The sequence below is a fragment of the Lissotriton vulgaris genome, chromosome 4_1 (genome assembly GCF_964263255.1).
Source record: "Lissotriton vulgaris chromosome 4_1, aLisVul1.2, whole genome shotgun sequence".
Classification (NCBI taxonomy): domain Eukaryota; kingdom Metazoa; phylum Chordata; class Amphibia; order Caudata; family Salamandridae; genus Lissotriton; species Lissotriton vulgaris.
The window spans coordinates 1,290,090,653-1,290,103,013 of record NC_141691.1 but is presented as its reverse complement, the minus strand read 5'-3'; the positions used below and the strand labels follow the sequence as shown (position 1 = coordinate 1,290,103,013).

Here is a 12,361-nt window from a genome sequence, read left to right as displayed (position 1 = left end):
CCTGCCTTCAGAGAAGCAACATATTTGCTGAGACGTTTGGATGGGCTGAGATAGCTGCCGTCGTCTGGACTGCACAGTCCTAGAATAGCTGTTAAACGTCCAATACTGTTGGTGAAATTGCTGTTCAGAAGAAGCCAGGCATCTGACAGTGGCAGTTCTGTTCTTGAAACATCCCAAGGAGGAGTCTGCTGTCTCTCAAAAAAGATGTTCAGTCAGAGTATGTCTCTAAGCAGAGCTTGAACATCCCCCCCCCCCTCCCCGTGAAAATCGATTATAATGCATCCAAGCGGGACGGTGCAGTGTACACAGATGTACCCATACACCAGGTAAGAGTCTGCCGAATCAAAAGCAGAGGATCTATTTGAAATGCCTCTAGGCCACACTCACCAGTGCTTTGGCAGTTTAACCATTATGAGTTTTGCCAGTTCCTATAAGGCATTAACACAGCAGATAAAACAAGCATTTGCAAGGCAATAGGCCTCGCATTAAAAAAGCTTGAGCTATTGGCATCGCTAATAATCCAACACCAATAGCTCAAACATTTAGTAATGCCAGACCTATTGCATTGCAAATGCTTGGTTTGTCTGAAAATGGAGGATGGATTTAATGAATTTGCGAGATGTGTAAAACTGAACTTGGAGCCTATGGCGTTTCACCCTATGGATTATAGCAATACAGAGTGGCAGGTCACCATTATCTGTAATCAATTAGCAGGTCTAAGGGTAGTATGTACCGAGGGGAGGGGGAAGGCTTACCACAGCTGCAAAATAAGTGGCTGTGTTGCAACAATACCTCTCAAGGTTTGCATGTGTGTGTGTGTGTGTGTGTGTGTGTGTGTGTGTGTGTGTGTGTGTGTGTGTGTGTGTGTGTGTGTGTGGGAAGGGGTGGATTTTTTTTAATTAACTTAGAGAAGCAGTGACAGTAATTGGTACATTTTACACTTTAAGAGGCAAACAGGTTGTTTTAATCATACTGTATTCTTTTATTGTGCCTGTTGCTCTATTGACTTAGCTGATATTAAGTGAGGTATGGAACTGGCAGAAGTTGGGACAATGATGCAAACGCCTAACGCATGTATAAATTGGCTGTTAGGCTCTCTTAATATTAGATGCATCCGTGCCATAGCTTGATTCTCTTTGATCGAAGCCTTTTCATTCGACCCTCACTGTATGAAACTATTCCGCTGAGAATGACGTAGAGGGATTAATCCTCTCCGTTCAGAAAACCCCGAGAGTTGCAAGAAAAAAGCCCAAGTACACTTACTCAATGGCGAGACTATTTTTTTTTTACTGCATTCAGATGAATGAGTAATTAAAATTATTAAAGCTTCTCCAATTATGCCTCTCGCTGATCGAGATAGCCAAGCTAGTGAAATGCAAATATTGCTGTTAAGCAAGTTCCTTTGGGATAATACACCTTAAAACTGCGCCAAAAGCATGGGAACAAGAAAAGCTGGCAAGTTTACCCAAGTGACAGAGAGATAAAGACTTGTAGAAGTCCAGTATCCGTATCATTAACAAAGTGATTGACCTTTTGTGAAGAGCTCAGACTTGTTTCTCCACATAAACTTAAACAAGACTGTTGCCCCTGGGCACTGTGATTGCACTACCAAAGCAAAAACAGTCCATTTCGCGCTTTGAAGCATGAGAATTACCACAGAGTATACAGTGGTCGCTGTAGTCTAGATATTTTGCTCATTAAAGTGTTTACAAATGTTAAGGTGGTGGTACATCTTTGCTTTGGTTCTGTGCTATATGTATTTTACTGAAAACTAAACAGGAGCACGCAAAGAGCCACTAGACTAAAACTAAAAGTGAAAAGGCCAAACTAGGGCACCGTCAGTTGTGGCGTGTTTTACTTTGCCAGAAACCGGTCCCCGGTAGCTTGTTTCCTTCCCAGTATAAGAATTGGCTTGGTAGTTTGGTCTGCCCTGTTCCCATGATGCACTGGGCCAGGGTCAGACTAATTTGCATATAGCCAAGTTCTGAGCTGGGATGGTGCAGTGAGCTAAAAAACGGTGATGGATCAAGCCCTGATCTTTGGACTGGGTAAGAGTGGTCTGCTTAATTCAGACACTCTGTTCATCACCACCCCCTTTTCTGAATCATTTTTGTCCACCATCAGCGTGGAAGGGTATACTCAGATGTGAGTCCCTAGCTCATTGCACCATCAGGATTCAAGCAAGCCGGGCCGAAGACGGCTGAAATGCCAGAAACCGGTCCCCGGTAGCTTGTTTCCTTTCCAGTATAAGAATTGGCTTGGTAGTTTGGTCTGCCCTGTTCCCATGATGCACTGGGCCAGGGTCAGACTAATTTGCATATAGCCAAGTTCTGAGCTGGGATGGTGCAGTGAGCTAAAAAACGGTGATGGATCAAGCCCTGATCTTTGGACTGGGTAAGAGTGGTCTGCTTAATTCAGACACTCTGTTCATCACCACCCCCTTTTCTGAATCGGGTTTTACTTTGCAGCATATGACTTTACAAATCAAATGAGATATATATTTGGTCGGGCGAAGAAAACAAATCAGGTTTTTGCAGTGATTTCTGAATGTAGTTACATGTGTGGTTAAAAGTTAAACAAGGCATCTTAAGAACATTCCATCTTGAAAGCATGTTTCTCTTCCTTATCTGACATGACAAATGTTTATATTGCTGAAGATTACCCTACTTGCCTTTTACTAACAAACTCCGTCTCTAGTCTCCTCTTGATCCTTCCTGACATTTCCCTTGTCAGCAGAAAGTGCTATCATTAGGAAACAATCAGTGATGGGCAGGACATTTCTGCATACCAAGTTGAGGGACAGTTGAGCAAAGGCTGGAGAGCTGTAGACAAGTTGCTGCTGCAGTCTACTGTACACAAAACAGTAATTGTGCAAATCTGGCAGGCGTGGTGCCCCTCGAAGCAGGCCAGCTGCTGTTGTTCACAACCACCAGCACAGTCCATGCAAGAGGTGGGCGCCGTGGCCAAAAGGTGAAACTATACTGAAACTTGCACCTGATCTCCGTTTCAAAATCACACTGCTTTGTTACGGAGACACGTCCTCGGACAAGGATTACAATCGTAAACCTAGCAGCCAAACATTCAATCAAAAAGGAATCACAGGATGTAGAATTTAAAAACCTGTCCCACTTAGTGAAAATCTTTTAAAACATTAGCACAATTGTGGTGCATTTCTAAGAGAAGCAGGTTCTTCTAAAATTAAAACCCTTTACACAATGGAGCCCAAATGATGGAAACATGGATGGATGCAACCTTCATTCAGCCATTAGGCTGGTGCATTTAGAATATCGAAGACTTCAACATTTGCAGTCTGTTCCAGGTTGTAAGAGCTGCTCGTGTACTACCTTCGCCGAATAGCGGTATCCGTATGATCCCAAGGGCTCACAAGAGAATGAGAGCCGCCAGACCTGCTGAGTAGACAAAAACGAGAAGGAGAGAAGCACCACGTGGTTGGGGGCTCCACTGCGGCGCCGCATTGGGATTGGCCCAGCGCTCAAGAAGGACACTGCAGCCAAGTGCAAGCCCGTGAGTGGTGCACGTGCGCGCCACAGCGAGCCATAGGTTTGCAAATATCGCGCCCGTGTCTGGGCACGATTATTGAAAACAGATGGGCTTTGGTGCGCGTAACAGACACCAACAGGCCATGGATGGAGCAATGCTCCCGCCTTTGGCCTATAGCGTGCTCAGTTTTTTAAAAAAACACGCAATCGAAGCCCAATAACGGAAGTTAAAAGGAAAAGCACACGCAAGAGCGTGTGCGATTCCAGGCTCCATTTTTAAACCCCGGTCAAAAGGATTCTCGCTGCACGATCAGCGCTGCGCACTGCATTGCTAAGCGCAAGACCTAAAAAGGAAGTTGCACAAGCTGCGCATGAAGCCAAGCTGCTGGAGGTAAAAACAATGTGACCCTAGGTGTCAAGCTTCTTGGGCTCTATGTTGAAGGAGCCATACAAAGGGTGTTTGGGGATTTTAATAGTTCTGACGATGTTCTCAAGATAAAAATCCAGTGACAAATGGAAGGTCAAAAGGTAGAGGTAGTGTGGAGCTAGCCAACGGCTCATGGGGATCTGCCTATGGACTCCTGGGGCCCAAAAAGAGGTTCTCCTGCGAAACCATTGTAGGCTCTAGGAAGGAATATGCTACTTACCAGTATGCATCTGTTCTTGGCATGTAGCGCTGCTGACATTCATATCTTGTGCATAGATCGCCGCCTAGTGTTGGGTCCGGATGATTGCACTTTCTTGTCTTGAAGAGTCTTTGAAGTATCACGAGATAGGTGACTCCTCCCTTGGACTACAGTGCGCATGGGCATCTTCTCCATCGTCAGATTGTTTTTCGCCATTGTGGCAGAGATGGAGATAGTAAAGTAAGAGATGGCCATGCCAGAGATAATGCTGCAGCTGCTACAGGCACCGGGGAGGAGGGCGGGCGATATGAATGTCAGCAGCCCTACATGCCAAGAACAGATGCATACTGGTAAGTAGCATATTCCGTTCAAGGCATGTGGGCTGCTGAATTCATATCTTGTGCATAGACTGTATAGCAGTATCTCCTCTAGCGGTGGCTACCTGTGCCAGCCGCAACAATTTGAAAAAGAGTTTTGAGGACAGCCTGGCCTACAACAGCTTGCTGTTTTGCTTGCACGTCTACACAGTAGTGTTTTGTGAAAGTGTGTATGGTGGTCCATGTGGCTGCCTTACAGATATATTCAAGAGGAATATTTCCTAGGAAAGCCATGGATGCCCCCATTTTTCTTGTGGAGTGTGCTCTTGGGGGGACGGTTAAAGTGCGTTTTCCCTTTTGATAGCATATTTGAATGCATTTAACTATCCAACTGGCTATTCGTGATTTTTAAATTGGATTCCCTTTGTGTTGTGGTGCAAAAGCAACAAACAGTTGTTTTGTTTTCCTAAAGGATTTAGTTCTGTCCACATAATAAAGTAGAGCTCTCTTTACGTCTAATGTGTGCAGGGCTCTCTCAGTTACTGACTGTGGATTTTGAAAGAACACTGGCAGTTCTATTGATTGGTTGATATGCAAATTAGATACAACTTTAGGATTGAATTTAGGGTTTGTTCTAAGAACCACCCTGTTGGCATGTACCTGCATGAAAGGTTCTTGAATCGTTAGTGCTTGTAATTCGCTCACTCTTCTGAGTGAGGTGATGGCAACCAAGAATGCAACCTTCCACGTTAAGAATTGTAGTTCGCATGAATGTAGAGGTTCGAAAGGAGGGCCCATGAGTCTGGTAAGCACTATATTTAGATTCCAGACTGGGGAAGGGGGGTGCCTAGGAGGAATCACCCTTTTTAAACCCTCCATGAAGGTTTTGATTGCTGGTACTCTAAACAGTGAAAGGTGTTGCCTGTTTTGAAGGTATGCTGCTATAGCAGAGAGGTGTAGTCGTATTGAAGAGTATGCTAAGTTACATCTTTGTAGATGCAGCAGGTAACATATAATGTTTTGTATTGAAGCGTCTAAGGGGTTGATTTGATTATGGTTGCAGTAAATAACAAATCTCTTCCATTTAGCTGCATAGCACGCTCGTGTGGTTGGTCTTCTTGCCTCCCTAATGATGTTCATGCAATCTGGGGGCAAGTTAAGGTATCCAAACTCTAAGACCTCAGGAGCCAGATCGCTAGGTTCATTTGATTGGGATCTGGGTGTCTGACTTCTCCATGGTTCTGAGTTAGAAGATGAGGTGCAAGGCACAGTTTTTGATGAGGAACTACTGAGAGTTCTAGGAATGTTGTGTACCACGGTTGTCTTGCCCATGTGGGAGCAACTAGGATTAGAGTGAGGGAGTGTTGCCGCAGTTTGCGTGCCACCAGCGGGATCAGCAGTGCTGGGAAAAAAGCGTACGCAAATCTGCCTGACCAGTTCATCCATATCGCATTGCCCTGTGACAATGGATGTGGGAACCTGGCGGCAAAGTACTCGCATTTCGAGTTTTCTTTTGTGGCGAACAGGTCTATTTCTGGGCGACCCCACTCCTTGAAGAATGGCTGGAGAACCTGGGGGTGAATCTCCCATTCGTGTAGTTGTTGGCTGTGCCTGCTGAGCAGGTCGGCAACCTGGATTGTCCTTCCATGGAAGGTGTTCTGCTAGGAGAAAAATGTTTTTTGGAATCGCCCACTTCCATATGCTTTGTGCCAGATGGGACAGCTGTGGAGAGTGCGTTCCTCCCTGTTTCTGGATATAGTACATCGCGGTCATGTTGTCCGTCCGGATCAACACCGTCTTGCTGTACAAGTATTTCTGAAATGCTTTTAGGGCTAGGAATATTGCTAGCAATTCCAGTTGGTTGATTTGCAGCTTTTTCTGTTTGTTTGTCCAGAGCCCCTGTACTGTGTATTGAAGGAGATGGGCTCCCCAGCCTGTTAGTGATGCGTCCGCTGTTAGTACTAGTTGTGGAACCGGCTCTTGGAACAGTCGCCCCTTGGAAAGGTTGTGTGGATTCCACCACTGCAGAGAGTTGTGAGTTCAACTGTTTACCAACACTAGGTCTTTTAGTTGTCCTTTAGCCTGGTTCCATTGCCGTGCTAGGCATTCTTGTAATGGGTGCATTTGAAGTCTGGCATGGGGGACAATGAATATGCAGGAGGCCATCATGCCTATGAGCTGCATGAAGACTTGAGCTGGCAGAGAGTGTTTTGGCAGGAATTTGAGAATGAGTGTCTGCATACTGGCTATCCTTGCTGAGTTTGGATATGCCTTTGCCACCGAGGTGTCTATAGTGGCTCCCAGGTACTGCTGTTTGTGGGACGGTTGCAGATGTGATTTTGCGTAGTTGATTGAAAAGCCTAGGCTGTGTAGCAACTGGATTGTTTGAGACGAGTGTGCTGCGCACTGTTGGTACGATTTTGACTGTATCAGCCAATCGTCCAGATAAGGGTACACATGGACGTGTTGCCTTCTGAGATGATCTGCTACTGTCGCTAAGCATTTTGTAAACAATCTTGGAGCCGTGGTAACCCCGAAGGGCAAAACCTTGAATTGGTAGTGTTGACCTTCTATTGTGAAACTGAGGTATTTTCTGTGGGCTGGATGGATGGGTATGTGAAAATACGCATCTTTGAGGTCTAGTGTTGCTAGGAAATCTCCTTGTTGTAGCAACGGGAGCACTTGTTGTAGTGTGATCATATGAAAGTGCTCCGATAGTATGTATTGATTAAGGGGTCTGAGGTCCAATATTGGTCTGAGGGAACCATCCTTCTTGGGAATAAGGAAGTATAGGGAGTACACTCCTGTCCCTTGCTGTTGGAAAGGGACTTGCTCTATGGCCCCTTTTTTAGCATGCAGTTCACCTCTTGTTGTAGCAGGGTGATGTGTTCCCTGGGCTTTGGACGATGTCTGGGTTGTATGTTTGGTGGTGTGGAAGTCAGTTCTAGGCAATAGCCAGACTGGATAATTTCTCTCACCCACCTGTCTGTGGTAATTGTGTTCCAGGCAGGCAGGAACTGTTGGAGTCTGCCTCCGACCGGTGTTAGGTGGTCTGGAGGTAGCGTAATGAAGTCACTGTTTTGTGGGCGTGGAGGTTCTGGTGTTATTGCCTTCACGTCCTCTTCCCTTATTATTGTTTCCCCTGTAACCTCCTCTGTTTGTGTTCTTGTTGAAGGAACCTTGTGTGTTACTTTTGTATGAGGCAGATGTTTGTGAGGTATTTCCTTGTGTAGTTGCTCTGTATGAGGAGCGACGAAAAAAGCCTCTATGTTGTTGAAATTGCAATGCCCCCATTGATTTTGTGGTCTCTGTGTCCTTTTTCATTTTATCCAAAATGGTGTCGACAGCAGGGCCAAATAGAAAATCCTGATTGACAGGCTGGTTAAGAATGGTGGACTGAACCTCATTTTTGCAACCAGAAATACGCAGCGATGCATGTCTGCGTAGTAGGATGCTAGTGTTGATTGACCTAGCTGCAGTGTCTGCTGCGTCAAGCGCGCATTTGATGGAGGCGTTTGTTATGAATTTTCCCTCTTGTATAAGATCTTGGGCTTGTGCTTTGAAAGGCTCAGGTATTAGGCTTTCTAGCTGATCGTAATGCGCCCTGTCGTAACAAGCCAGTAGGGCTTGTGTATTAGCAATCCTCCATGAGTTGGAGGCTTGTGCTGCTACCCTTTTGCCTGATGCCTCTAGTATTTTGGACTCCTTGTCGGGGGGAGGTGCTTCCCCAGTCGTTTGGGAGTTGGCTCTTTTTCGTGCGTTGGCCACTACCAGGGAGTCTAGTGGTAACTGCCTTCTGATGTAAGTAGGTCTGTAGGAGCTGCCCTATACTTTTTTTCTATTCTGGGGTTGATTACCCGTTCCCTGGCTGTATCCTTAAATATGTCAGGTGCATGTTTCAGAACTCCCTTTAACATGGGAAGTGTTTTGACACTTTTTTCTGATGTAGGGAAGGTGTCAAACAAGAAGTCTTCCTCAACAGGGTCGTTATGCATATCTGCATTGTGGAATTGTGCTGGCCTGTCTAGGAGTTGATTAAAGACTACGGTGTCATCAGTAGGTGACGGCTTAGTAGGATAAGAGGGTATATCAGGGATGGTATGGGTGTTCTAAGGGTCTGGTGGCTCCTCCCATGGTTCCTCTTGTGGTTCAGGATCTTGTGGGAAATCATATTGAGGTTGTGGCTCATCCCCCATGTTACCTTCATTGTCCCCGTGGTGAGAAGGAGAATAAGGAGAGTAGGGAATAAAAGGTGTAGTAGGCATGATAGGCTGAAAAGGAATGAAGGGTCTAGAGGGAGAAGTCCCAAAGTCCTTTTTCTTTAATGGAATAGGGGACTGAGGTTCAAAGTCCAAAGGCCTCTTTTTTCTATGCAGGATGGTAACTTTACCAGTCTCTGGATTAATGTATATCTTTGCCTGGTCGTCAGAGGGATCTGGGTGGAAGAGTTCTTCCTCTACAGTCCTGGGTTGAGTGTTAGACTTTGGTTTTTGGACGACTTTTGGCTTAGTAAAGGATTTTTTCAGCTCTGGGCCTTTTTTCGGGTCGACCGGAACTTTCGGTTCGACGCCTTTCTTGTGCTCCGTAGTTTTTTTTTGGAGGAGTGTCCTTTTCAGAGTCGATGTTCTTTTTCGGATCGACTGGTGACTTTGGCTTTTTTGGATGAGTGTCATTTCCGAGTCTATGGTATTTTTTGGATCGACTGGTGTTTTTGGAGCCGGTGTCTTCAGGTCGACAGGTTTTTCCGGCCTTGTCGCGGGTTTCGGTACGGCACCTTTTGCCGGGTCGACAGATTTTGGAACAGTAGGCTTGTTGGGGTCAGCGACCTTTTTTGGTTCGGCGCCCTTTGGTTGTGTGTCTTTGTTCGGTTCGACAACCTCTCTTGGGTCGACAATTTTCGTCTGGGCGGCCTTCTTGGGGTCGACAGTCTTTTTTGGCTCGCCGCTCTTTGGCTGTACGGCCTTTTTAGGATAGACGCCCTTCGGGTCGACGACCTTTGGCTCTGGAACCTTCTTTGGGACGATGGTACTGGGCCCTGGGGTCTTAGAAGGTTTCGGTTTTGGAGCCGAGCCGGATGGCGGGGCTTGCGAAACTTTATGATCTTGGAGAAGGCCTTTTGGCGATGCCTTGACCGGAGCCTTTGGTAACGGGGTAGTTGGTGTCGGGGGCAGTGTACTCACGATTTGCCCCGGTGGGATGTCGTCATCGGAGTCCGAGTAGTCCTCGACGGTGACGATTTCTAGGTCCGAGTCTGGAGCTTCCTGTGGATCCTGGTCATCATCGAAGATGTTGTCCAGTTCCGGTGCCTGTCGCTGCATTTCTTGCCTAGCGGCCCGTCGGTTTCGAAGAGTTTTCTTCGATCGAAACTGGGCGCAGGCTGGACAGGTTTCTTCCTTATGGTCTGGGGAAAGGCACTTGTTGCATACTGAGTGCTTATCAGTATGTGGGAACTTGGAGTGGCATTGTGGGCACCTTTTAAACTGGCTTCTTTCCATCGACGGTTGACTCACGTGGCGTCGAAAATGCCCAACGGCCCGCGTCGACGACCGATTCGAGATGGAAGGCTGGATCGAGTAGAGCGGTACCGAGCAATAACAATACTGTCGAATCGAAGGCCTTTTGGCCTTTAGAAATTTTTATTTTTTTATTTCCAAGTTGGAGTGTAGGAGTTAGCATCCGAACCCAATGGCGGAAAAAAACAATCTGAGGATGGAGAAGATGCCATGCGCACTGTAGTCCAAGGGAGGAGTCACCTATCTTGTAATACTTCGAAGACTCTTCCATGACAACAAAGTGCAATCATCCGGACCCAACACTAGGCGGAGATCTATGCACAAGATATGAATTCAGCAGCCCACATGCCTCTAACATATTGGTTTACTGGGAGCAATGTTCTGCAGAAACGGTGGTGGGTTGCAAGATTTTAATCAGGATATTAGATTTTACTTCTGCCGAAGGGAAATTCAGTTCCAAGTCCTCCACTGCTTTCTGAACACACGTTATGAAAGGATAAACCTCCACTGAGGCAGGGCAAGAGTGGTAAGAGATGTCCCTTCCTGGAGAAGAACCTAGGCCTCTGGTTGTACGTACACATAAGGGCACATCAGGTATTGTGAGGAGGCAATCAGCTTCCTAGTCATCATCGTCCATGCGTACGTAATTCTCATCCATAAATACATAGTTATCGTCCGTATCAAAAGGTATCTGAATCAAAACTTTCTGCCACGCGTGTGAACCTTGGGCCCTAGGAAGGTTTCCAGATAATGATTCACTGTTTAAGTTAAACCCACTGTAATTTTTTGCTGCACAGATATTTTCTCCCATTGAATCTGTGGATGGCACTGGCTCTGCAGGAAAAAGACTTTGGGGTTGGTGCCAAAGACATGCCGAACAAATGGAGGCCAGTCCTTTGTTAGTTTGAACCTTACTCTGGGTGACAGACCAAAGCCCATGAAAAAGCATGGCATCAAAAGGGATATGGGTCAAAGCCACCAAACCCACATGAACGGGCGCTCTCCAACTATACTAGGAAGTGGCCCAGAGGATTGTGGGACATCTAAAAACATTCAACACTGCTAGCTGGAAGGCCTTGACCTGCATGGGTTCAGCCAAAGCACTGGGGAATTTTGATCTCTGGTTGTTAGGCACCTGAGATTTGTCAGACACCGGGGAAGATTCTGAGGAATGGCACTGAGACTTCAATTGTTAAAAGCCAAAATATTCTAGTTAATATATCTATTATAGATCGCCATAGTGGGCTATACCAGCCTTTAACAAGGGAGCGTGACTTTAATGCTGGTATAGCCCACCCACGGTGGGTTAAAAAGCTATTATAACATTCCAACACTAGAGGGCAGACTGTTCTTACAAATCTAACAAAGACCTTACAGAGCCAAAGGGAGCTGAAAACCCCTCTGGTTCCGTAAGGCCTTTGTTCCCAGCAACAGCTGTGAAAAACAACTTTGGAATGTTGGCGCTGCGGGCTTCTACCGACCATTAGAAACCCAGAGAACTCCATTGTCTTTAATGGAGCTCCCAACATTCCAATGTTCTAATTAGAAGTAAAATGCTGTCAGAAATGTTATTATATTGGTTCTTTTACTGCCATCTTTTGCTTTGATAAACGGAGACAATTTGTCTAAAATAAAATAAAAAAATCAATGGCGTTTTGAAATCACAGATACTGCCTTACAGCCTTTCACGGAGCTAATGCTAGTCTTTCATTCTAATTCAATATCACTGGTTTAAAAAACACTCCCATAAAAGCTTAAACAGGAACTGGAAAACCTGTATACTTACTGTGTCAGATCCTGACCACATTCTGCACACAAGCCTTTCATCACAACTGGATGACTGCATTCTTCCAATCGCACCAAAACACCGCTGTAAAAATAAAATGGCATTGAGTAATTTTTAAATATTAATTAAATTGCTGCCATGAATGTATCTAACATGCTTTATGTATGGTGAAGAATTGTAAACTTGGAATCACAAATTCAGTCGAACAGATACAAACTTTATTCATGGCCATTCAAAGTTGACATTTTTAGGTATGATGTTCAGCAAGATGTTTTACTTTTCAATGAAAAAACAATCTTAAAATGTACATATATACAACATAAAAAAGGCTTTCAGTTAGACTTCTTCATCTAATAGTCCATTATAGTGTAATTAACATTTTCGAATCTCCCAGAACAACACACAGCATGGGGACGTATAGGTGTCTTCCTGGGGCTAGTGGTTCTCTGATTTCCAAAGTTGACCGTACGGAGCGATTTCAATATGCACATTAATAATTCGCAAGATGTCCTTTGCAAGACATCTGTGACATCATGGCCTGGGATTTCACAAAGTATATAAAATGTGCGCCTGGTGCAATGAAGGAAAATGCGCCGCATTATGGGGAAAGTGATGTCCC

General features: G+C 45.4%; 1 protein-coding gene across 1 annotated transcript in view; it reads right to left on the bottom strand.

The window, feature by feature from the left end:
* The window catches only part of CTDP1 (CTD phosphatase 1), a 936,891-nt gene that overhangs the window by 846,825 nt on the left and 77,705 nt on the right, over window positions 1-12,361 (bottom strand). The window contains exon 2 of the mRNA XM_086965522.1: window positions 11,743-11,826. Coding sequence (XP_086821648.1) covers window positions 11,743-11,826 — 84 coding nt within the window. The remainder of the gene's footprint in view (window positions 1-11,742; window positions 11,827-12,361) is intronic.